Source organism: Dama dama, chromosome 20, assembly GCF_033118175.1.
Source record: "Dama dama isolate Ldn47 chromosome 20, ASM3311817v1, whole genome shotgun sequence".
In the NCBI taxonomy this organism is placed as follows: Eukaryota; Metazoa; Chordata; class Mammalia; order Artiodactyla; family Cervidae; genus Dama; species Dama dama.
Window position 1 is genome coordinate 12909931 of NC_083700.1, and position 27470 is coordinate 12937400.

The following is a 27470-nucleotide window of genomic DNA, read 5'->3' on the forward strand; positions in this document are numbered from 1 at the left end:
TTTTACAGTCAGCAACATTCTAAACTCAATAAACCTCAAAGCAACATATTATTCTAAAAGAAAAATAGCCATTAGTATCACATAATTAACTCTATCTGAACTTTTCTATATTGCAATTGAGTTACAAAAGCTGAGAGAAGAAAATGTGCCAACTATTCTCAAAAAACAGAAATGCTCAGTTAAAAAGATATGGAAATACATTCTTTGTCAGAGAGCTATATTTATTACAGAATCTGAAATATAATAACATATCAATCAAACAATTTTAGGGATCCTTTCTTCCCCAACACTTTTCTAATAGCAACTTGAACGTCCTTGTTCCTTAGACTGTATACCATGGGGTTTAATAATGGAGTGACAATAGTGTATGTCACTGTTACCAACCTGTCCTTGTTGGACACATAGTTTGCTGTTGGTCTCAAGTAGATATAGGAAGCGCAACCATAGTGAATAATGACAACAGTGAGATGAGACGCACAGGTGGAAAAGGCTTTCCGTCTGCCTTCAGCAGAGGGAATCTTTAAGATAGTCTTCAGAATGCAGATATAAGAAACACAAATGAATAAAAATGGGACCACGAGTACAAGAACACCACAGATGAATATGACAAATTCGTGAGCATCTGTATTTGTGCAAGCCAGACGAATAACTGGTGAGATGTCACAGAAGTAATGGTTGACTTTGTTGGCACTACAGAAAGGGAGGCTGAAAACTAAATATACTAGTGTTAGTGAGGCCAGGAATCCACCAATCCCACAGAGGGCTCCCAGCTTTCCACACACCTGCCAACTCATAAGGATAGGGTAATGTAGAGGGTGACAGATGGCGGCATAACGATCATAACCCATAACTCCCAATAGCAAGCAATTGGTAATAGCAAAACCAAGGAAGAAGAACATTTGGATGGCGCAACAGTTGAAGGAAATTGTCCTGGCCACAGAAAAAAGATTGATGAGCATCTTGGGTAGGATGACAAAGGTATAGCAGGTCTCTGATGTTGAGAGAATGCCAAGGAAGAAGTACATTGGTGTGTGGAGGCTTTTGTCTAGGCGGATGACACTAACAATAGTGACATTGCCACTGAGAATGACTAAGTACAGAAAAAGGAAAACTGCAAACAGAACAAGCTGAATGTCACCAAGACTTGAAAAACCCAGTAAAAGGAACTCGGTGACCATGGTGAGGTTTTCTGCCAAGACCTGAAAACAAAAGGGAAGTAAATGCATTCAGGTACATAAACATACAAATCTAGGGTATGCAGGCTTATACTCCTTTCTTGAGATGTTGGAAAGATCTTGCCTTTTCTAGTTCCAAGCAGCCTCTGGTTCATTGTCCCCCTCTTCCTTCTTCAAACCCAGGAAAATTATATCTCTTTTACCAACTCTGATATTGCCTTTCACTTTTAAGAACACTGTGTTTACGTGGTCAAGCCCAAATAATATAAACTAATCTCTCTAGCTAAAGGTCACAGGGTTAGCAAACTTAATTTTATCTCCAGCCTTAATTCTCCTTTTTCATGTAACCTAACTTATTTGCATGTTTCTGGGATTGATACGTGGACATCTTTGAAATGGCATAACTCTGCCTCCTACAAGTAGGAACACACCATACAAAATGCAAAAATGAAGCAAAGAAAATAAATCCTTTTTAATGGCATAAAATAACTAGTATTTAATTTAACAAAAAGAGGAGCAACATCTATGCACAGAAAACCATCAAACATTGCTGAGAAAAATGAAATATCCAAATAAATGAAAAGACAACCATGTTCATGGATTAGAAAATTCAACATTATTATGAGACAATTATAAGCACAGTGATCCATATATTCATCATTGACTAAAAAATTGGCAAGGCAATCACAAAATAAATATGAAAAGGAACTAGAATAACCAAAATAATTGTGAAAATGAAGGGCAAAGATGGGAGATTTATACTTTCTGACTGCGAACTTTACCTTAATGATGGAGTAGTCAAGAAAGCATGGTACTGGCGTATAGATACACATATAGATAATGGTTAGAATTGAGAGTCTAGATATATACACTTCAAAGGGTACCATTGTGAAAATGAAGAGGGCATCATACAGAAAAAATGCATTCACAAAGCATGTATCTGATAAGGGATTTGCATCCAGAATATATATATAACTCTTATAATTAAAATAAGAGAAGGATGCAGTTTAAAAATGGGCAAACTGTTTTCAATACACATTTCATCCAAGCGTATCAGTGGCTAGGAGGTATATAAAGATACATTCAGCATCACTTGCCGTTAGGGAAATGCAAATTAAAACCACAATGTGATTACTGTTCTTATGCACTAGGATGACTATAATGAAAGTGATAGATACTAAGAGCTGCTGGTAAGGAGACGGAGAGGCTGAAACCTTCACGTTTTGCTGATGGAAGTATAATATTATGCAGTCACTTTTGAAAAGAGTTTCACAGTTTCTTCTAATGGTAAATATAAACTTAGCTAATGACATAGCAATTTTATTCTCAGGAATATAACAGAGGGAAGTGAATACTATCCACATAAATATTTTTAGTGAATGTTCTTAGTATTATTGATAATAGCCAAAAAGAGAAAACTATTCAATTTATTGCATCCCAATTTATGAATAAATAAATTTATGCACAAACAAAATCTGATATACCCACAAAACTGACTATTATATTCAGTAGTAAAAGGAAGAACTGTGGTGCATATCACAGCATAAATATCTTCAAAAATATTATGCTACATGATAATAGTCAAATACAAAAGACTACACATTGGAAATTCTGTTTATATGAAATGTGTAGGAAAGGAAAATATATATCAGCAGAAAGATTAGTTGTAACCTTGGGATGGGGACAGGATGAAATTTGGCTGCAAACAGGTAAGAGGTTATCTTTTGGGATGATGAATATGTCCTAAAACTTTATTGTGGTGATGACCACACAACTCTATTAATTTGTACAAATAAAATGTGTGAGTGAATTTCATGGTATATTAAGCTATTTTTAAAAGATTATTTTAAAGGAAATTGATATATTGGTGATTTAATTTTTTATATGTATATTTATTTTAATTACTAAATGGAAACATTTGGAACATTAGGACCCATTTAATTTTCATTATATGAGTCCTTCTCTGGGATGTTTCAGTATTTCTGAAACATATTACAGATCTTCAAAAAAATTTTAAGTAATTTTAAACATAAATTGTTTACATTTCTAGCAACTTAAGATTTACCATGATAGTAAATTACCATGCTCAATTCTATCTCCAAACTACAATTAATATAACAATAAATATACAGTAAAAAAAAAAGTAAAGAAGACTGTATACTTGCAATAGATGAGTGGGAGAGAGGTTCTACTGCGTTCAATACAGAGGGATTGAGTTTGATTGTGAATTATGACTATTTAACATGTTCTCCCCTTCGAACAATCACAATACAGACATTCATTCAAGAAAAATAAAAATACATTCTCCAGCTGATTCAAAACAATAATACCAAAAGACTCACTGTCTGTATTTATAAACATGATAACTATATTCTTAAGTAACCAGAATTGCTCCTACCACCTTTCATTTTCTTTTCCCTTACCCTTTACTTCCTTAATAAATAGAAAAAATATTGTACAAGTCTCCAATTAATATAATTTTCAAAAAATTATTGTGGCTATGTCAAGAAAAAAATGCAAAAAATTTAAAAGATCAGGAAAAATGTATTATTTGATGGAAAAATTTGAAAAACTAAGCTCAAAACTAAAAGCAGTATATCAGAGATAGTAAATAACCAAAAATTTGACTGTATAAAATAAAATATATATTGTCAACAAAAGCAGAATCAGAAATAGTAGAAAACAAATGATAAATTAAAAATTACAAAAATCATTTCAAAATATTAATATTAATAAAAATGTATTATAAACTGATGGAGGAAATAAACTTCTGGTGTAGAAAATGGATTTAATATATGATTTATGAAAAAGAAATAACATGTATCAAGTGTATAAAAATTAGTTTCACATCATTTGTAGTGCAAGTTAAACTGAAAGATCATTTACACTCACCAAATTATCAATAGTGATTTGGATTATATGATTAGTAAAAGTGTTAATGCTACTATATTTAAAAATAAACCTTAATTTTATGGAAAGAAGTTCATCAAAATGTATCAAGGCCCTTGATATATTAATTTATTTTTCTTCAATAATTCTGTTTGTAATCTATCAAAGATAGAATTTGATGTTTCTTCATCTGAAAAAATGGCAAATGTGAGACTTAAATGTATGTGTAAATAAGTATGTGGAAAGTATGTAGAAAGTGCTTAAAATATCATGTACTACATAAGAAGCATGCTACAAGTGGTGTGATTTTCTTTGACTATCACATTTTTGTTGTTGCTGTTTGGGGGCTTTTTTGTTTATTTTGCTGGTATCTTTCCTCACCAGACAAATAAATTGTTCAAAGACAGTGATTTTGAAACTTTATGCCTATCCCATCTCTGAGGTTACAGAATCAAGTTAATGGTCAACCCCAGCAGTTTTAATATACCAACAGTATAGATGAGAGAAATTAATGAAAGTATACAATGTATGAGTGACCTTTCTTTAGGGTGAATCTTCTGTTTTAGGCTGTGTGTGTACATGTACACCTGCATGATAGGTGGGAATTAAAACTTTACAGGGAAAACCATGAAAATAGAATATACAATACAAGGGGCTGATAGCTTTATTGGAAAACAAAGTTGTTTTATTTTTTTTTTACCTTTTCAGGCCCCTTTCTTTCCATATCTGGTGTTTTTTACAGGCCTGATTTTTCTCTAGAGGCAGAAGAGAAATCTGAAGAGAATCAGTGCTTCTGAAAATGAAAAAAATATATACATGTATCCATCATACTCTTTACTTTCAATATAATTTGCCTTCCCTCTCTCATAGTAGGATCCAATGAGGGAAATTCAGGGAAAAAAATCATTCAAGACAGGAACCTATAGATTTTTGCTTCCACTGCTTTTGACCTGAGAATACCAACTGGAACTGAATATCTTCAAGAGTTATTTGGGCAGCAAGAATATAGGGTCCTGAGTATGGGAAGCAAGGTATTACAGATGGAGAGAAATCTTGAACAAGGTGGCAAGAAATAGGAGAATAAACAGGGAAAGTGAGTATTGAAACAGTTCAGCTGGGAAATGGTGAATGCAGAGAAATTAAATATTTTACCAAGTACCTCTTACCCAAAACTTTATAATGATGTTTCCAATCCTTGGCAAAAATGGGGGGAAGGAAAAAAAAATGGGGGGAAGGACTACTGATAAATTCGGTTCTCACTACATTTCAAATTTGTCTCTTCCATCTCCCAGATTTTATCCCAATATTTTTAATCATATGGACACTGGGCATGCAGTGAGCCATGCTGTATCACATCAATGCCTTTTTCAGTTTTGGGCAGATCCTCTGAACTCTCAGGAAAAAGGAAAACACTTCTCTCAAGTTTCATTCCCATAGCACTTCTTTCAATTTAAAAAATATTTCTTGAGTGTACAGTAAGTCACAGTCACTGTATTAGATATTTGGAATACATCTGAATAAAAAGTGAATAAAAGTGAATAAAAAGATTCCAGCCCTTATTAAACATATATTCTAGAACGTCTCACATTTTAGGTAGTTGTAGATAGTGACCTCACTTGCTCAGGAAAAATCAAGTTCTTAGAAAGCAGACGCCATGTTGTTGTTCACGTGACTAAGTTCGTGTGCCCAGCAACACGTATTCACACCCCTCTAACCCCATCAGCATCAGAGTTTCTAGAAAATATCAAAAGTTCAAAGTATATGTGACAGAATCAATGATTAAGCAAAATGAGATATGATTGAATCATCACCATGGATTTATATATATTTGTCAAGCAGCTGGTAAAAATATTAAATGAGCAAAGAAGCTGGAACAAAATTTATATCATGAAGAAAGCACTGGATATGAAGTAAAAAAGCACAAATATTTTTCATATTTCAGCATTTTCTTTGAGAAATAAGTAAAGTTTCCTAAATCTCTAAAACTTGAAATGTTATGAGAATTAATGAACTTTAAGTATAGCCCAGAATTACCATAAGAAGCCCTAATTATTTCCTTCTTTCTGAAGTCCTATACATCCTATAAACATTCTGCAATATTGATAATGTTTTCTTTTCTCTCAACCTCAACATTATCTTGTCTACCCATTCAGCAACTTCCCCTATAACCACTCCCCAATCCTTATTTATTGCGTATAAAAAGACCATAGTTTTTAAAAAAAACTCCACATTTCTGAATTGAACGTAAGATAAAAAGCACAAGGAGCTATTATCTAGGAACCAGGAGAGTTATATTCTGTATTCTATTTATGAAATAAGGAAGCCCAAGTCATAAACATGAAAGAACATAAACATGTTCTTCAAATGTGAGTCCTGGGCTTCAGTGGAATGCAGTTGTCCTGTTTTTCATCAAGGTCTTTAAGAAAATTTGCTGCAAACAACCATTTCCATATTCCCATACAGATCTTCCTCCCATTCTCTCAAAATTGTTTAAACCAGTAACAAGACTCACCACCACACTCTCAAGAACAATATCCATTGTGCTCCAGCTGAATAGCCCTAACCCAGCTACAGCCTTGGTTAGTATTATTAATAGGCATTTTTCTGACTGTCAGCACTAGCATATATGCCTCATTTGATAACTTCATTACTCAGCACCCTAGGGAGTAATTACCACTTCACTCCTAAAACAGGTCCTTCCTTCCCTCAGTGGGGAACTGTGATCCATGGGGAAGATGGACCTTGAGGCTCTCTTGCCAAAACATGAACCATGCAATGGTCCAGGAGAATGTGTCAGTCTCTTATTTGAGACTCCTTAGTATGGAGGTTCATTAGAAATTTGGAGGCTGCTGGACATGTTAGCAGAAAAGACCTGAAACTCCCACCCACACACTTATTTTTCATCCTTTGGTTGGAAGGAAGAATTTCCTAAGCTTTCCCATCTTGCCTTCTTGCCTTTTCCTCAAAGATGAGGCATATTGTATTGAGTTGTATGATATATATATATATATGATATTAATCCCTAGTCAGTTATTATAGCCCCTTTCAACCAACCCCTTTGCTTGAAAAAAAAAAAAAAAAGCCATTTCCCTTTTCTTGTTCTTTGGATTTGCCTATGGCCCACCATAGTTTCCATATCCCAAATTACAATTGCTCTGGCTATTTGTGTGTGTGTGATGAAGTTAGCATCTCAATAAGTTAGTAAATGGTTTAAGGGCAATACACTATGCATTTAATAGTAAATTCTGCATTAATTCAAAATATATTCAATTCTGAATATTCATTAGAGGGACTGATGCTGAGGCTGAAGTTCCAATACTTGGGCCATCTGAGGCAGAGCTGACTCACTGGAAAAGACCCTGATTCTGAGAAAGATTGAAGGCAGCGGCTGGGGCAGGGAAGGGGATGACAAAAGATGAGATGATTGGATGGCATCATTGACTCAACTGGAATGAGTTTGAGCAAGCTCCAGGAGATGGTGAAGAACAAGGAAGCCTGACGTGCTGCAGTCCTTGGGACCCTGAAGAGTTGGACAAGACTGAGTGACTGAACAACAACAACAGAATACTGAAAATCTAGTAAACTATCCGACTGTGGAGAGGATAAGGGTTTCTACCCTTATATCATACCCTCAGGATAAACAGACACCAGAAAACATGCTTGGTGTAAATAGTCACTGTGGAAAAAAAAATTAGTGAATGATCCATATTTGGGGGCTTCCCTGATAGCTCAGTTGGTAAAGAATCCACCTGCAATGCAGGAGACCCTGGTTTGATTCATGGGTTGGGAAGATCCCCTGAAGAAGGGAAAGTCTACCCACTCCAGTGTTCTGGACTGGAGAATACCATGGACTGTATAGTCCAGTCAGGTCAGCTCAGTCTCTCAGTTGGGTCCAACTCTTTGTGACCCCATGGACTGCAGCACACCAGACTTCCCTGTCCATCACCAACTCCTGGAGCTTACTCAAATTCATGGCCACTGAGTCAATGATGCCATCCAACCATCTATCGTCTGTTGTCCCCTTCTCCTACCACCTTCAATCTTTCCCAGCAACAGGGTCTTTGCAAATGAGTCAGTTCTTCACATCAGGTGGCCAAAGTATTGGAATTGCAGCTCCAGTATCACACATTCTAATGAATATTCAGGACAGATTTCCTTTAGGATTGACAGGGTGGATCTCTTGCAGTCCAAGGGAGTCTCAAGAGTCTTCTCCAACACCACAGTTCAAAAACATCAATTCTTCGGCACTCAGCTTTCTTTATACTCCAACTCTCACGTCCATACATGACTACTGGAAAAACCATAGCTTTGACTAGACAGACTTCTGTTGGCAAAGTAATGTCTCCGCTTTTAAATATGCTATCTGGATTGGTCATAGCTTTTCTTGCAAGGAGCAAGCACCTTTTAATTTCGTGGCTGCAGTCACCATCTGCAGTGATTTGGAAGTCCAAAACAATAAAGTCTCTCACTGTTTCCATTGCTTACCCATTTATTTGCCAGGAAGTGATGGGACCAGATGCCATGATCTTAGTTTTTTGAATGTTGAGTTTTAAGCCAACTTTTTCAATCTCTTCTTTCATTATCATCAAGAGGCTCTTTAGTTCTTCTTCACTTTGTGCCTTGAGGATGGTGTCATCTGCATATCTAAGGTTATTGATATTTCTCCTGGCAATCTTGGCTCCAGCTTGTGCTTCATCCAGCCTGACATTTTGCATAATGTACTCTGCATAGAAGTTAAATAAGTGGGGTGACAATATAGAGCCTTGACGGACCCCTTTCCTGATTTGCAACCAGTCTGTTGTTCCATGTCCAGTTTTAACTTTTTCTTTCTTGACCTGTATACAGATTTCTCATGAGGCAGATAAGGTGGTCTGGTATTTCCATCTCTTGAAGAATTTTCCACAGTGTGTTGTGATCCACAAGTAAAAGGCTTTGGTGTAGTCAATAAAGCAGAATTAGATGTTTTTCTGGAACTCTCTTGTTTTTTTGATAATCCAGCAGATGTTGGCAATTTGATTTCTGGTTCTTCTACCTTTTATAAATTCAGCTTGAATGTCTAGAAGTTCACAGTTCATGTACTGTTGAAGCCGGGCTTGGAGAATTTTGAGCATTACTTTGCTAGCATGTGAGATAAGTGCAGTTGTGAGGTAGTTTGAGCATTATTTGGCATTGCCTTTCTTTGGAATTGGAATGAAAACTGATGTTTTCCAGTCCTGTGGTCACTGCTGAGTTTACCAAATTTGCTTGCATATTGAGTGCAGCACTTTCATAGCATCCTTTTTTAGGATTTGAAATAGTTCAACTGGAATTCCATCACATCCACTAGCTTTGTTCATAGTGATGCGTCCTAAGGCCCAATTGACTCTGCATTCCAGGATGTCTGCCTCTAGGTGAGTGATCACACCATTGTGATTATCTGGCTCATGAAGATCTTTTTCGTTTAGTTCTTCTGTGTATTCTTGCCACCTGTTCTTAATATCGTCTGCTTCTGTTAGGTCCATACCATTTCTGTCCTTTATTGTGCCCATCTTTGCATGAAATATTCCCTTGATATTTCTAATTTTCTTGAAGTGATCTCCAGTCTTTCCCATTCTATTGTTTTGCTCTATTTCTTTGCACTGATCACTGAGGAAGGTTTTCTTATCTCTCCTAGCTATTCTTTGGGACTCTGCATTCAGATGGGTATATCTTTCCTTTTCTCCTTTGCCTTTCCTTTCTCTTCTTTTCTCAGCTATTTGTAAGACCTCCTCAGACAAACAATTTTGTTTTTTTGCATTTCTTTTTCTTTGAGTTGATATTGGTCACCACCTCCTGTACAATGTCATGAATCTCTGTCCATAGTTCTTCAGGCACTCTGTCAGATCTAATACTTTGAAACTATTTCTCACTTCCATTGTATAATCATAGGAATTTGATTTAGGTCATACCGGAATGGTCTAGTGGTTTTCCTTACTTTCTTCAATTTAAGTCTGAATTTTGCAATAAGGAGTTCATGATCTGAGCCACAGTCAGCTCCTGGTCTTATTTTTGCTGACTGTATAGAACTTCTCCACCTTAGGCTGCAAAGAATATAATCAATCTGATTTTGATGTTGGCCATCTGGTCATATCCATGTGTAGAGTCTTCTCTTGTGTTGTTGGAAGAGGATGTTTGCTATGACCAGTGCATTCTCTTGGTAAACTCTATTAGCCTTTGCCCTGCTTCATTTTGTACTCCAGTGCCAAATTTGGCTGTTACTCCAGGTATCTCTTGATTTCCTACTTTTGCATTCAGGTGACCTATAATGAAAAAGACATCTTTTTTGTGTTTTAGTTCTAGAAAGTCTTGTAGGTCTTCATAGAACCATTCAACTTCAGCTTCTTCAGCATTACTGGTTGGGGCATAGACTTGGATTATCATGATATTGAATGGTTTGCCTTGGAAACGAACAGAGATCATTCTGGCATTTTAAAGATTGCATCCAAGTACTGCATTTCAGAATCTTTTGTTGACTATGAGAGCTACTCCATTTCTTCTAAGGGATTCTTCCCCACAGTAGTAGATATAATGGTCATCTGAGTTAAATTCACCCATTCTAGTCCAGTTAAGTCCATTGATTCTTAAAATGTCAGTGTTCACTCTTGCCATCTCCTGTTTGACCACTTCCAAGTTACCTTGATTCATGGAGCTAACATTCCAGGTTCCTATGCAATATTGTTCTTTACAGCATCGAATTTTACTTCCATCATCAGTCACATCCACAGCTGGTTGTTGTTTTTCTTTGGCTCTGTCTCCTCATTCTTTCTGGAATTATTTCTCCACTGATCTTCAGTAGCATATTTGGCCTCTACTGACCTGGGGAGTTCATCTCTCAGTGTCCTATCTTTTTGCCTTTTCATATTTTTCATGGGGTCCTTAAGGCAAGAATACTGAAGTGGTTTGCCATTCCCTTCTCCAGTGGACCACTTTTTGTCAGAACTCTCCACTGTGACCTGTCCATCTTGGGTGGCCCTACACGGCATGGCTCATAGTTTCATCGCCTTATACAAGGCTGTGGCCCATGTGATCAGTTTGATTAGTTTTCTGTGATTGTGGTTTTCATTTTGTCTGCCCTTTGATGGTTAAGGATAACAGATTTATGGAAGCTTCCTGATGGGAGAGACTGACAGAGGGGAAAACTGGGTCTTGTTCTGATGGGTGGGGCCAATGCTCTATAATCCAATTTTCTGTTCATGGGAGGGCTGTGTTCCCTCCCTGTTTTTTGACTAGAAGCCAAACTATGGTGGAGCTAATGAAGATAATGGCGACCTCCTTCAAAAGGTGCAGTGCATGCACTCCTGCACTAGTGCCCCTGACCCTGCAGCAGGCCACCACTGACCCACGCCTCTGCCAGAGATGCCTGGGTACACACGGGCCTGTCTGAGTCAGTCCTTGTGGGGTCACTGCACCTTCCTCCTGGGTCCTGGTGCACAAGGTTCTGCTTGTGCCCTCCAAGTGTCTGTTTCCCCATCTTGTGTAAGCTCTGGTGGCTCTATGGTTGGTTAAAGGTGACCTCCTCCAAGAGGCTTATGCCACACCCAGGTCTGCTGCACCTAGAGCCCCTGCGGATGTGACAGGTCACTGCTGACCCGTACCTCCACAGGAGACACACAAATACTCAAAGGTAGGACTGGCTCAGCCTCTGTGGGGCCTCCTGGTTCACACAAGGGTTTGTTTCAGCCCTCTGAGCATCTCTGGCAGGTACAGGGTTTGATTCTGAATGTGATTTTGCAGCCCCCCCACCCCCACCGTCTTGCTGAGGCTTCTCCTTTGCCCCTGGACATGGAGTATCTTTTTTGGTGGGATCCAACATTCTTCATCGACGGTTGTTCACCAGCAAATTGCAATTTTGGAGTTCTCACAGGAGAAGATGAGTGCACTCCTTCTATTCTGCCATCTTACAAGCAACCCACTGTATAGTCCCTGGGGTCGCAAAGAGTCGCTACAACTGGGTAACTTTCACCTAAGCATCTACATAGAAGGGAAACTCAATATTTGGACACCTCTGGGGGGAAAAAGAAAAAAAAAAAACTTCCACTGGAAATCAGGATAATATAAAAGCAGCTTTGATAAGAAGAAGTTTAAATCAATTGATTAATAATTAATCAATTATCAATCAATGCACCCAGAAAAAGACTTAGAAGTTATAATCACTGTATTTTCTATAAGAAAGAACCTATATTTCAGAACCAGAATGTAGACTATATGTTACCTCTTCTTGCCACCCTCTTACATATGGCAACCTTGCCTCCAGTATAGCCCTGGCTTCCCCCCTCATGTGGGCAGTAGCTATTAACCACTACTCCCCCAGTCTAAGTCTTTGGACTTTTATCTATTATTCAATTAATTATGTGTTCAGTAGACCAGATCACTGTAGCTATTTCAATCTCTTTTTCCATTTATATTAAGCACTAAAATATAACTTAGCATCCCCAGCTTCTTTCTATTCTTCTTCAAGGCTATATTGTTTGCCTTGATCTGCATCCCTCCCACAGAAAGCTTCAGTTCTTTATGTCACAATTTCATACAACAGTTATAAAGTTATATTCAATTTGAATATAGTATGTCAAATTTTCCTATCACTCACTATACACAAAGGTATTTCCCTTCTTAAATTTTATGGAAAAAATAGATTCCCTTATATATATATATTATCTGTATTTCCCTGAAACCTCTAGAGTAATGCAGACAGAATGTTGAGAAGGCTGTTCCTACCTAGAAAAGAGGAAAATAATTATTTTCATGTTTTATTCTATTTATGTAAATCTAGGCTTTTACTAATATGGTATTTTTATAAAATGTACAAGAAGTTATTGAGAAATTAAGTAGTTATTAAAAGATAATAAACATTGGAAAGTGGTGATATCATGGCTTATATAGTATAAAATTCTAACTGAATAAAATCATAAGTAAGCACCATTTATAGTTTCATAATAATATCATTTCAAACAAACCTAAAACTCAGTTTGTGATAGTTGTACAATGAACTAGCTGGGAACCAGGGTTTTTCTTCTTCCCTGAAAAAATGATTGCATTCAAATTCTGTTTCTTATGGAATCAGTATGGGGTTGCCATATAAAATACAGGATACCAAGTTAATTTTACATTCAAGTAAACAAAACTGGCAGTTTTAGTATAAGAATGCCCTAAATATTGCAGGGGACAATCTTAGACTAAAAAATTGTACTTGTAGTTTATCTGGAATTCAGATATACCTGAGCATCATTCTCTGTTCATATTTGTTAAATCTTGTAACTCTAGACTACTGATTTTCTCCTAGTGCAGGAAAGAGTAGAAAACTCAAGTTCCCATGGGCCCATATGGGAAGCTGTCTTTCCTGTAATTACTTGTTCCACAAATTCAATCTAGCATGTGCATTCTACCATTAATGAGAATTCTGTCATTAATTTCCATCAATAGTGTGAGTATGATGAGTGAAGTTACTCAGTCATGCCCGACTCTTTGCGACCCCATGGACTGTAGCCTACCAGGCTCCTCCGTCCATGGGATTTTCCAAGCAAGAGTACTGGAGTGGGTTGCCATTTCCTTCTCTGAGGGATCTTCCTGACCCAGGGATTGAACCCAGGTCTCCTGCGTTGCAGGCAGAAGCTTTACCGTCTAAGCCACCAGGGAAGTTAGTGTGAATATATATGTCTCAATTATGGAATCAATTAAACACTCCATGACTGTGACTCCAGTATTTAATTCTGACATGATTGTATCCACATGTTATAATGGAGAACTTAGTAAAGACTTAGTAAAGATGCTCAGAGCCTGAAAAGAAGGGGATGATATTTCTCGCAAATGGAAACAGCAAGACAGTGGGGGTAGCAGCACTCCTATCAAACAAAGTAGACTTTGTACTCCTTGAAAAAGTTTAGAGCCAAATTAACCCTCAAACAGAAAGGAAAAGAAAGAGTGTCTTAATTGCTGACCCACAACTATGCATACCCTTTCTTAAAACATGGGTGTTTACATAATTTATTGCATGCATCACAGTAAGATGAACACATCTCTCACTGAAATAGCACAGTCCTGATTCATATGCACAGCTATGATCCTTAGAAACATTGTTTACACTTGTGTCTCTACATAGCATATTATACGCACTGCAGTGTGGGAAACACGTATTCACTTCAATAACACTGCTGCTGCTGCTGCTAAGTCGCTTCAGTCATGTCCGACTCTATGTGACCCCATAGACAGCAGCCTACCAGGCTCCTCTGTCCCTGGGACTCCCCAGGCAAGAATACTGGAGTGGGTTGCCATTTCTTTCCCCAATGCATGAAAGCGAAAAGTGAAGGTGAAGTCGCTCAGTCGTTTCCGACTCTTCGCGACCCCATGGACTGTAGCCTACCAGGCTCCTTGCCCATGGGATTATCCAGGCAAGAATACTGGAGTGGGTTGCCATTTCCTTCTCCATCAATAACACTACTCTGATGAAAACAATAAGCACTTTTAGAAACACCTTTAAAGCATGTGTCATTTTTTTTTTAACTCTGATTAAAAAAAGGAAAAAAAAAAAAAAACGCATTCAATAAAATCTAACTTTTGGTAAAGAATAATTCAGTGGTAAAGAATCGCCTGCCAGTGCAGGAGACGAGGGTTTGATTTCTGGGTCAGGAAGATCCTGTGAAGAAGGAAATGGAAACTCGCTCCAGTATTCTTCCTGGGACATCCCATGGACAGAGGAGCCTGGTGGGCTACAGTCCATGGGGTCATAAAGAGTCAGACACGACTTAGCAACTAAACAACAATAGTTTTGTTAATTATAAGCACAATATTACACAGCAGATCCCTCCCTAGAAATTTCTGATCTTGCAAAACTGAAACTTTCTGCTCATTGAACAGAATCTTCCCATTTCCCCCACCCTCTAGCACCTGATAGTCACGATCTTGTTTTCTGTTTCTATGAATTCGAGTATTTTAGATATCTCATATAAGTGAAATCATGCAGTATTTGTCCTTATTTTGCTGGTTTATTTCACTTAGCACAGTGTCCTCCAAGTTCATCGGGGTCCTTCCTTTCCAGATGATCTATTTATTGCTGGAGGTGGGGTACTGAAGTCTCCTACTATTATCAGTTGCTGTGTGATTCTGCCTTCATATATTAATAATTGTTTGATACATTTAGGTGCTTCAATATTAAGTACATAAATATCTACAATAGTTATATTCTCTTCATGAATTTTCCAACCTATTATATAAAGACCTTCTTTATCTCCTGTTCCAAATTTTTTTACTTAAAATATCTTTTGTCTGAAATAAGAAATAGCAACTTCTGCTCATTCTTTCAAAGATTTTATTTATTTAACCTCAACTGTCATATTTATTGGTATACTTATTCACAATATTTCTTCATCCTTTTTTAAAAAATCTTCATGGATAATGGAAATGCCTGCTCTTTCATTCCAGATATTCATAATTTGCATATTCTATCAATTTGGCTAGATGTTTATCTGTGTTATTTATCTTTTGAACTATCTTTTGATTTAACTGATTTATATAACTCTTCACATTTTTATCCATTCACTTTTACCCTTTTCTTTATTTCCTTTTTTCAACTTCACTGGATTTAATATGTTCTTTCTTTCTATTTCCTTAAGGTGACAGTTTAAATCATTAATTTTAGATGCTCCTCCTTTCTAATAAATATTTAAGCTATAAATTTTCCTTTATGCACTGTTAGCTGCATGCTACAAATCTGCATATGTGTCTTTTCATTTTGCTTAATTCAAAATATTGTCCAATCTTTATTTCAACTTTTCTTTGAACCATGAGTTGTTTAGAAGTACTTCTTATTGCCAAATATATGATCATTTCCTCTCTCTCTCTCTTTTTTTTTTTTTTTCTTGTTGTTAGGGAACTTAAACGGAAATCGTCTTGTTCAGGCTTCAGGGACAAGCTAGCAAAGCATGTCTCTGACCTTACTTACGACCTGCCTGTCCTGACTACATGCCTGCTGAGAGTGAAAGCAGAGTGGCCCCATAGATAAGACAGGGGATGGGTCTTGGAATTGTCGAGCCCCTGGAGGGGGTTGGTCCAACCACACCTGGGGCTTAACAACATTTCACGATTTTCACGATGTCAACTAAAAAAATATGTACCACTTGAGTGTTGTGAGTAAGTTTTATTTGGAGCACAATGAGGACTGCAGCCTCGGAGGCAGCATCTCACATAGCTCTGGATGAGAGACTGCTCCAAAGCGGCAATGTGGGAAAGACAATGTATAAGGTTTTGGTGAAGGGGGAGTTCAATACCACGAAGCACTCATTTTACAAAAGGTTTTTTGTTAGTCATGAGGCCTGATATTACCATGAAAGGATTTAGTGCTTCTCTAGATATGAGGAGATGCAAGGATGGAGATCATAAAATCTGTTACTAAAAACATCCAGCTATCTAAAGACCCATCCCATGAGATCCCCTGGAGCAGAGTGCCTCACTCCACTCTGAACTCCCTCAGGGGTTGTTGAAGGTCAACAGCTATATTAGCATAGGGTTTAATCTCCATAGAGACAGATGACAAATGCCTTTGTTGTTCTACAAACTGGCAATGCTCTTGGTAAGTGTCAATTTGTAGTTGACGAAGACAAAACAAACAGCATTGTTTAAAAAAAAAAAAAATTTAACTTAAAACCAGTCACTCCTAGGAAGCCCTAGGAGTGATGCACTACCTGGGACTTTTTCCCAACTGGGACTCCAGATTGCTATTACATGGGGACTTCCCAGTGCTGTTTGAGTCTGGATGTCATCTACCCAATTTGGTGATGTGTTAATATGTACTGTCGGACTTCCCTGGTGGATCAGACAGTAAATAATCTGCCTGCAATGCAGGAGACCTGGTATTCTTGCAGGGGGAATCCTGTAAATTCATGAACAGAAGAGTCTGACAGGCTATCATCCATGGGGTCGAAAAGCATCAGACAGGACTGAGTGACTAACATCACTAAATAATAAGTAATATGTACTGTAACTCTTTACTGTTTCTATTTCTCTTTTTGTTTATCGATCGTATATCGAAAGCAAGTTAGATAATTCTTCAGTAAATATTGAAATTGCTTATTTGTATATAATAAGTAATTTCTTTTGTTAATGAATCCTTTGAACTTGAAACAAAAGTTAAAACTTTTGGCAAAACACTTGTTTAACTGAATTGTAATCACAGAAAATTTTTCATATGATTTTCAATCATTGTAAATATACAAAAATTTGTTTAATGGTCCAGAATTTGGTTTTTCTTGGTGAGTGTTCCTTGTGCTCTTGAAAAGAATATGCTTTCTGCTATTGCTGGATGAAATGTATATGCCAACCAGGTCAAGTCTGTTGATAGTGTGGTTAAATCTTTCAGACCTCACAGTCTCTTCTTATCTCCTTTCTGTAATCCTCTTGCATCTTATAAGAACATTTGGCACCCAGTCAAAAGCAACAGCTAAATTATCTGAGCTTAACCCAGTATCTTGTCACTAAAGAGAAGTATATGGTTTCTTCACCACCACAGAAATATCACGTACTCATGGATCCTATTTATACTCTCAGAAAGGACTTTTGATTTTTGGTTTTTATGTGTTTGTCTTGGTAATATAAAGCTACTATACCAGATGGCCTTATTTTTTAAATAAGTAAAGCGTGTCAGAGAGCTATATTTCTAAAACAAAAGCAAGATGAAGACAATGAGTGTTTCTTTTATTGCAGATGTTTACTTTTAACATAATGTAATTTGGAGAATCTCCCCTCCAAAATTCGACATTAAACATCCCCCCACAATGTTTTCAAAGTAAGCGCATTCTATATATAGGTCCACATTTCTGGTGTAGGTCACTTCAGACACTTAATAATTGCAGGCAGACTGATTCAAAGAGGTAACTATTATGTTTTCAGCTTCAGGTTGATAGAAAATTTCTCATGAACTTGCAGTTAATTTGAAGACTGCTGCTTGCAACTGAAAGTTTAATTCAGACTCTAAAATTCATTCCCTGAGACACACTTGGGAGAAGGAAACGGCAACCCACTCCCGTGTTCTTGCCTGGAGAATCCCAGGGACTGAGGAGCGTGGTGGGCTGCCGTCTATGGGGTCGCACAGAGTCGGACACCACTGACGCAACTTAGCAGCAGCAGCAGACCCAGTTACTGACATCCCCTTAATTCCATCACAGGTAATGCAGCTATTGACAAAATTTCAGGCAAGTTTCAAAAAAGTGTGAAGGTAAAATCCATGGAAAGTAACTCTTGTTTGTCTTGATACATACCTTCTTTTTTGTTTCAATGATGCGTTGTGTAACTTCTTACTTAGGTTACATTGTGCAGCCAGGGTTAATTTTCTTTCCTTCCTCTAGTTCAGTCCTTTCTCAGTGTACACAGTAATCACTGAAAATGTCTCTTTATTGACCCCTTACATTCATTCTCTACATCAGACCCAGTTAACTTTCCAAAATGAAAACATTATATTTCATCATTACCAAAAACTCTCCTCAGTGTCAAAAAAAATAAAATAAAATATCCCCAATATAAGAGATGAATGAACAGGTCTTACATTTATTTGTACACCATAATATACATATAATATTTAGGCTAAAAGTAAGACTGGTTTCTTTAAAACTCTAAGAGGAAAACAATAAGCAAAACACTCTTTGACAAAATCATAGCAATATTTTTTTCAAGCCATCTCACTGAGTAATGGAAATAAAAACAAAAATAAACAAATGGGACCTAATGAAATTCAAAAGCTTTTGCACAACAAAGAAAACTATCAACAAAAATGAAAAGACAGAATACAGATTTGGAGAATATATTTGCAAGCAATGTGACTGACAAGGGGTTAGCTGATTTACAATATAAAAAATAAATTAAATTAATATTTTAAAATAGGAAGACCAAAGAGACATTTCTCCAAAGAAGACATGCAGAGGGGCAAGAGGCGTATGAAAAGGTGTTCAGCATCACTGATTATTAGAGAAGTGCAGATCAAAACTGCAATGAACTATCACCTCACACCAGTTAGAATGATCAACATCAAAATATCTGAAAAAGGTAAATGGTGGACAGAGTGTGGAGAAAAGGGAACCCTCCTACACTGTTGGTGATACAGCCACTATGGAAAACAGTATGAAAGTTTCTTAAACAACTAAAAATAGAGTTCCATATGGCCCAGAAATCCCACTCTTGGGCATATATAAAAGAAAACCATGGTTCAGAAGAATGTACACACTCCATCGTTCACTGTAGCACCATTTACAATAGCCAAGACATTGAAGCAACTTAAATGTCCATCAACAGATGAAAGCATAAAGAAGATGTGGTACATATATACAATGGAATATTGCTCATCCATTAATAAGAATGAAAATGCCATCTATAGCAACATGGATGGGACATATCATACTAAGTGAAGTAAGAAAGAAAGGTAAATATTATATGATATCATTTATATGCAGAATCTATTAAAAATGGTACCCATGAACTTATTTACAAAGCAGAAACAGACTCACAGACTTAGATAATGAACTTATGGTTACCAGGGGGCAAAGGTTGGAGGGAGGACTAGATTGGAAGTTTGGGATTGACATGTACACACAGCCAAATTTAAAATAAAAACCCTTTTTTTGAAAAATAAATAAATACTTTTTTACTTTAACTTAAAAAAAGAGAAAGAAATGGATGAACTGGGTCATCAGCCTTTTTTTTTTACAGCTTGGCTGGAGGGACATCCCCTGGCAATGATTAAAATCAGAACTAGTGTCCTTTCAGATCTCCGTTTTACACAATTTTATGCTTTCATGTTTGTTGTTGAGGAGGAAGTGAAAACATGTTATTTCAACTTTAGACAAAGTTATATCTCTATCATTTGCTTCATTTTTATTTTTTTAATTCTGATCTAATGTATAACTGGCATCCCAGATCATCCTCGTACAGATGTCTTGTGTAAAAAAAGGACTTGGGCATGATGTTTCTATGAAACTGTGGAATGAAATTTCGTGAAATGAAATTTATCACTCTAATTCTTCACAGTCTCTTAAACTTGCACTTTTTAATGATTTCATCACATTGCTGATTTACTTGCTTGCACAGTGGTAAATTTTAACACATGCTTGAGTTTTTTTTTTTTTTTTTTTGCTAAAGTATATAACATATTTTAAAATGCACAATTTCTTATGAGATTTATTATGAGATCACATGTAAAAAATGCAACATGACATGCAAAGTCCTATATGTTCCACTCCTTATTTCCAGTCTTTTATATGACCATGCCAATCTCCTTATAATCTATATAATCTATGTCTCTTGTTCTCAGTCTCTCTGAGGTAAAAGATCAATTTTCCCCCAAATTTATTATGTACCAAAGATTTTGGAAAATATTATGGAAGTGAGTAATTTCAAACTCAAAATAAAAAAGAAATACAAGAACTTTTCTTGCTTTATTATTATATTAATGTACATGAAATTGCTGTTGAAGTGTGAAATAAAAGTTTCTAAATATTTATTCTCCGTTTTCATACTTATTTTGCTGCAGACACGTGACAAATATTCCCTAGTCTCCTTCCGTTCCTTGGCATTGCTCTGTGTTTCAGATAATTCCAAATGAAATTGCGTAACTCAGATTGGAACTTGAACCCATGATCTTTTAACTGAGATCACACTTGGTCTCAGGTCTTAATGAAGCTCTGTTGCAGGGAAGAGCCATTTATCACTCCATTTGTCACACTTGGGTCAGTTTCTTTGATTTTAACTTTTGCTTGTCATTGCTTTTGTTTTTATGAAAGTGAAAGTGAAGTAGCTCAGAGTCGTGTCTGACTCTTTGTGACCCCTTGGACTGTAGCCTACCAGACTCCTCGGTCCATGGGATTCTCCAGGCAAGAATACTGGAGTGGGTTGCCATCTCCTTCTCCAGGGGATCTTCCCGACCCAGGGATCGAACCCTAGTATCCTGCATTGCAGGCAGACGCTTTAACCTCTGAGCCACCAGGGAACATAATAGGGAACCCCGCCCTTCTGCCTGACTGTTAAACTAAAGTGCCTTTGTTCAACTCACAGGGAGGTAACTTGACTCTGCCCACCTGTGACCAGCTGCAAGAAAGAAGAGTTTAACACATCCTCTCCCAGAGATTGGTCAATCCAGGAGAGATTTGCAAGATAATGATTTTTTTACTTTATTCCTTCCTTTACTCCTCCCCTATTCTTTTCTATGAAAGAATCTGGCAGCCAGACCCCAAGGAGATGGTTTTTTTGAGAAATTTGTCTGCCATCTTCTCAGTCAGCCTGCTTTCTGAATAAAGTATTCTTTGTCTCCAATCTATTGACCTAGTGTGCAGAAGCAGAGAGAGCTTAGACTCAGTAACAACTCAAGTTCTTGGCGTCTCATTGAAGAAAGAATTCAGTGAGGGACAACATGATAGATAAGAGGTGGATTTATTTAGACAGAAACAGACTGCATAGTGTGTGGGTCATGTCAGAGGGTGAAAGTATGGGATTGTCAGTTTTAATAAGGGCAAGTAATTTCATAGGCCAATGAGTGGGAGGAGTATTCCAGCTATTTTGGGGAAGGGGTGTGAATTTCTATAAATTGGACCACTACACATTTTTTGATCTTTATAGTTGACCTTGAAACTCTCATGGCAACTAATGCATTATATAGCATGCTGATGTGTTACAGTGATCTTATACTGAGGCTAAAGACAGAGAAAGTTGACTATCTGCCATCTTGGACCTTGTTCAGTTCTAAGTCATGTCCAACTGTTTACAACCTCATAGACTGCAACACCCCAGGCTCCTCTGTCCTCCACTAACTCCCAGAGTTTGCTCAAATCCATGTTCATTGAGTTGGTGACACAAACTATCCCATCCTCTGTTGTCCCCTTCCCCTTTTGCCTTCAGTCTTTCCCAGCATGAGGATCTTTTCCAATGAGTCAGCTCTTCAAATCAGGTGGCCAAAGTACTGGAGTTTCAGCCTCAGCATCAGCCCTTCCAGTGAATATACTGGGTTGATTTCCTTTAGGATTGGCCTTTTTGATCTCCTGGCAGTCCACTGCTTCCACTTTTTCCCCTTCTATTTGCCATAAAGTGATTGGACCAGATGCCATTATGTTACTTTTTTGAATGTTGAGTTTCAAGCCAACTTTTTCACTCTCCTCTTTTACCTTTATAAAGAGGCTGTTTAGTTCCTCTTCACTTTCTGCCACTATAGTGGCATCATCTGCATATCTGAGGTTGCTATTTCTCCCAACAATCTTGACTTCAGCTTGTGATTCATCAAGCCCAGCATATCACATGATGTTCTGCATGTAAGTTAAATAAGTAGAGTGACAATATATAGTCTTGGTCCTATTTGATTTTCATCAGTTTATGTTGTGTCCTTGGGTTATGTCACTATTTTAAAGGTCATGCCCTGCCCTCTTCCCTCCTGTTTCACAAATATTTAGAATTCCCACAACATTCAGAACTGAAATATTATCTGTGCCTTCACCTCCTCAGTTTGAAGTCCAATGAGGCCTTTGTGTGTGGATGAGAAAACTCATTAAAATTTTTACTGGCTTAAAGCCATTTCAATAATAACATGAATACATTCAAATATCAAACCCTCACAATCCTTCTATATGTAGGCATTAAGTAAACAACTAATTGCAAAGCCTAGAATATGTGAAGTTGAAAAAAAATCGATGAAATACTAGGAAGGCAAGCCCTAGTGGAAAACTTAATGGAACTTTATAAAAATTATATTTATTTGTGTATTTCTCTTTTTAAAAAATGGTAATATTTTTATTTTTATTTATATATCTTCCAAAATAAAAATAGAGTTAGAAAATGGTTAAAGCTAAAAATATGAATAAGGGTAAGAATTAAAGTAATGAAGATTAAGCCGAGTATATTTAGGAATAAAATTCTGATCATTTTACCCCAAAATTTGTAGGTTTTATCTTTTTAATTTTTTAAAATATCATGTCTTCCCAGAAATTATATGTATATTTTTAGAATTTGTGAAGAACTTAATTACCTGAACTATTATACTATCATTGCAATATATTTACTTAGTAGGTAAATTGAAAGTGAAAGTGTCAGTTGTACAGTCGTGTCTGACCCTTGGTGATCCCATGGACTATAGCCTGCCAGGTTTCTCTGCCCATGGGATTCTCTAGGAAAGAATACTGGAGTGGGTTGCCATTCTCTTCATGGGATCTTCCCAACCCACGGATCTAACCCTGGTCTCCTGCACTGCAGGAAGATTCTTTTCCATCTGCGCCACCAAGCCACCAGGTAAGCATTAGTAAAATTTATATATTGTGGGATTTATTACAGTTATTAAACAAAAGACCTTAGTATTTTAATACAGTTAGTAGAGACATCTAAAATATATGTCTCTTAGGATATAAATCTTAATTTGCTTAGCTAGTTCTCTTTTTTAAAATATTTGAATAATTCATCATGTTGGGATATATTTCTGAACTTTATTTGTGGTTGGTTATTGTGTGTGCTCACCTGTAATGATTAATTGTTAAGACTCCTTTTCCACCTGTTTACTGTGTAGATGATTACTGCAGGTAAACAATGTTTCCTGTATTTGATTCAATGTGTACTTAATCTATGATTTCATAACTTATTATCTTCTCTGTTTAGTTTTATCTGCTTGCAAAGAGCCATGCACACAAAATGAAACAATGTTTAATAGAAAGTGTGTATATATGTAGCACCTATTAAAATCAGTAAAAATTGAATATTTACACATCTTTTGCTTTGTAATGGAATACTTTTATTTAATTTTGGGGGAATCATTGTTGTTCTTCAACTGAAGAGTATTGGTAGCCTAGATTCTTCTTGACACGAAATGAAAGCAACTACCTCTCCTAAAGGAATTTTCCTTTTTTTATTTAAATGTAGAAGCTGGGTTCTGGGACAATATAATATTTTAGTGGAGGTAAAGGTGCTGCTACTAATGCTTGGGGGCACTTTTAATAATGACCGAGTTTGAGAATACATTTTAGGTCTTTTAACTGGTTGAGTTCTATTTAAGTTTATGTGAACCCTCTAAAATGTATAGGATTTCATTTGCTACTATTATGTAAATAGCTAATTTGGCTGGGCAAATGAAATTAAAGGGAAAGCCATTAAGAGATTCTTTATGAAATCTCAAGAGAAGTGAGAGAATCATTTCCTAGGCAGGTTGATAAGAAGTCCAGGGGTCCCCAAAGAGGAAGCGTCTGGAATTCTCCAGGAGAAAGAAAGGACAACCTGTTTTTCCCCTCTACATTCCTCAGGGTTATGTAACGATAATGTATCCTGTTTGAGGACAGTCTCTGGAAAAAATCTGGCAAATCCTGTTATCTTAAAATGTAAATTATGAGAGTAGGTCTAATAATGTCTTTACAACCTCCAGACATCCTTTTGATTCATTGTAATAACTAAGTGGAGAGTATATAACTCCATTGCTAACACTAGCAAGGGGATACTCTTTCTGCCCGCTTCTGATGTCTATGTCAGAAGCTTTCTCTGTCCCTTTTTTACTTTAATAAAACTCTATTGCACAAAAGCTCCGAGCAATCAAGCCTCGTCACTGGCCCTGGATTGAATTCTTCTCCTCTGGAGGTCAAGAATCCTGGCGTCTTTTGGTGGTTCAGCAACAACCTTTCATCTTGGGGTCTCATCGCGATTCTTCAGGACAAGTAAGGATGCTTGGAGCTCTAGTTCTTTGTTCTCCTAGCGAACACGTTTTCTGCTGTACTTTACTAACTCTACAGTGTGCTTGTGTGAATGAATGACATGCCCTGTGTGAAGCAAGTGAGGAGACCTGCTCTGTGGTTCCACAGTGACCTAATACAGCTTATGGCAGAAACCTGTCGGGGGTTTATATCTACCTGCCAATGCCAAGAGGCGCCCAACGTCTCCTTTGGGGACCGACCAGAAATGGGCAAAGCTTGCGGACAGAACTCTCCTTTCTCAGTCAAACTTTTTGGTCTCCTTGACCATTTCATAACTCCTTGGGAATTAGAAGTACTAAGGGATCATAAACTTTCAAGGGACTGGTGACCTATGCTGTTACGGTGTTCTATGACTTAGGTCCCAAACTTGAATTAGTAGTCAGGAAGTGCCTAGCCTCACTAGGAATCGAAAGTAAGGAAGTTAGATGGATCTCTAGCTACAAGAGCATCTCTGAGGTTAAAGCTTGCTTGGATTGGAACTGCAGTGTTTTTTTTTTTTCCTTTGGTAACGCTGGCTCTTAGTGGACCAGAGGAGGCTCTTATACTGGTGTGGTGAAGCTTGGAAGGAACATTTCAGTTTTTTGTTCGTATTGGTCTTAATTGTGGTCAGGAATATTCTCAGGGTCGCGCACAGGCACTCAGGTGACGAATGTTTCCCCCAGTGGTCTTAGCCTGGGAGGCATTCTGGAAGGTTACTCTGATTGCACCCCGGGTGTCATCAGAGGCAAACAAGGTTTTAATGGTGAGGAGCTGGCCATCAGCCAAGGATACTATCAGGTCTACCCCGGTCTCATCCCCACTCCGTCTCAGTGGTAGAACACGGAGGGATGAGTATGGTGCCTGCTCCGGTAAGGGACAGACTACACCCCCATCTAGAGCAGTGAGGGACGCCTCTGGTAGAAAAACAGTGCTGGTCATTTTTTTTTTTTTTTTCCTCTCTCTCCCTTACAGATGGGAGCTAACAATTCCAGCCTCAGTCCTTTGAACTGTAACCTGAAAAACTGGGATAGATTTGATCCCCAGGGCTTAAAGAAGACACACCTGGTCTTCCTATGTGATACTGCATGGCCGCAGTACCCCCTGGAGGACGGTGAATGGTGGCCAGTTGGAGGGTCTCTTAAGCATAATACTGTTTTACAATTAGAATGGTTCTGCAGAAAACAAGGGAAATGGGTAGAAGTAGCATATGTGTTGCCCTTTTCTTCTCTGCGAAATACGCCAGACTTATGTCCTAAGGGTATAGATTTGGGTATGAAACCTTCAGCTCCCTCCTGTCCTCCTACTTTGCCCCCATACCCGGGACTCCAAACTGGAAGTCAGAGAACACCCCCCCCCCCCCAAAAAAAAAAAAAAAAAAAAAAGGTTGTCTTGGTCTCAGTAAAAACCCAAACTGAGATTCAAACTGCCCAAGTAGAGGTCCAAACAACTCCTGTCTCAGTATGACCTCAGACTACTCTGGTTTCAAAAGAAACTCAGATCATCGAAATAAGAGATGAGATAGAGGACAGGAGACAAAGAGATAAAATAAAGCAGGTTTCTCCAATATATCACTGGGATCATATGTGCAGAGCAACCAGAGACACTGAGGAACAGCCAACAAGCGATTGCCTCTTCATGAAGAACTCAAGAGGAGAAATAATCAGTCTATGAGAGTTAATAAGCCCTTTTCCTATCAAGAAATACAAAGAATCAAGGAGTATTTGGGAGACTATTTAGAAGACCCAGAAAAATATATTAGAGCTTTTAAAGGTGTTACTCTGCTTTTGACCTTACTTGGAAAGGTGTGATGTATATCTTGGGACAAACGCTGACTCCCGACTCAAAAAGTCGAGTTTTGGGAAAAGCGGTTGCTTATGGAGATGAATGGCTTGGTAATGAATCAGTGAGGAAGAGGGAGAATGAGATAGCCACCCTCCCTACTGGGAATCAGGCGGTCCCAGTTACAGAACCAGATTGGGACTACAACACAGCTAAAGGAAGATGGGATCAGAGTCATTGTGTCAGATGTATTCTTGAAGGACACAGGCAAGCACTCGTTAAGCCTTTAAACTATGCCAAATTGGCAAACATAGAACAGGAGGAGAAGGAAGCTCCTGGTAAATTCCTAACTAGACTGAAAGAAGCCCTTCACAGATTCACTGAGATTGATACTGAAAGTGAAGAGGGAACAGTGATTTTAAAAGATATATTTCTCACTCACTCGGCTACAGATATCCGCTGTAAGCTATTAAAATGGGCATATGGACCACATCAGTCTTTAGATACTCTGCTACAATTGGCTCAGACAGTCTATTATGGTAGGGAATATGAGGAAAAGGAAGAAAGGCAGAAAAGGACAAAGGAACAGGCAAAAGCCTTCGCAATGGCTATGAAAACCATTCTTAAACAGCCTGAGAAAAATGCTAGAGGGACCCAGGTGAAAAGGGATGGACTTGCTATTACAGTGGAAAGGCACCTCAAGCGGGATTGCCCTCAGGCATCTAAGCCCCGCCCCAGCTCCATGTCTGGTCTGCAAAGGACCACACTGGAAGAGAGACTGCCCCAGAGGTGTAGGTTTTAAGGGTCAGATTCTCAAGACAATCGGGACTGAAGGTGCTCAGGGGTCTCCACACAAGCTCCTGTCCTAATTACACCTGAGGAACCCCGGGTATTAATAACTGTGGAGGGGGGGCCAATACATCGATTTCCTTTTAGATACTGGGGC

At 37.7% G+C, this 27470-nt stretch overlaps 1 protein-coding gene across 1 annotated transcript; it reads right to left on the bottom strand.

Annotated features, from left to right (window-relative positions):
* Positions 1 to 251: 251 nt before the first annotated feature.
* Positions 252 to 25684, bottom strand: LOC133074463 (olfactory receptor 10R2). Its single transcript, XM_061168402.1, has 2 exons — positions 25463 to 25684; positions 252 to 1199 (listed from the first exon to the last, which is right to left on the bottom strand). Exons 1-2 carry the CDS (start codon positions 25682 to 25684, stop codon positions 252 to 254), a joined length of 1170 nt encoding a protein of 389 aa, XP_061024385.1.
* Positions 25685 to 27470: the final 1786 nt, after the last annotated feature.

What these genes read in the sequence shown, in the direction of transcription:
- LOC133074463 (XM_061168402.1), bottom strand. Translation starts at nt 25,684, where the DNA reads ATGACCAGCACTGTTTTTCTACCAGAGGCGTCCCTCACTGCTCTAGAT. An exon ending in ACACCCGGGGTGCAATCAGA is followed by an intron (nt 1,200 to 25,462) that starts GTAACCTTCCAG and finishes TTTTGTTTTCAG; the next exon opens with GTCTTGGCAGAAAACCTCAC.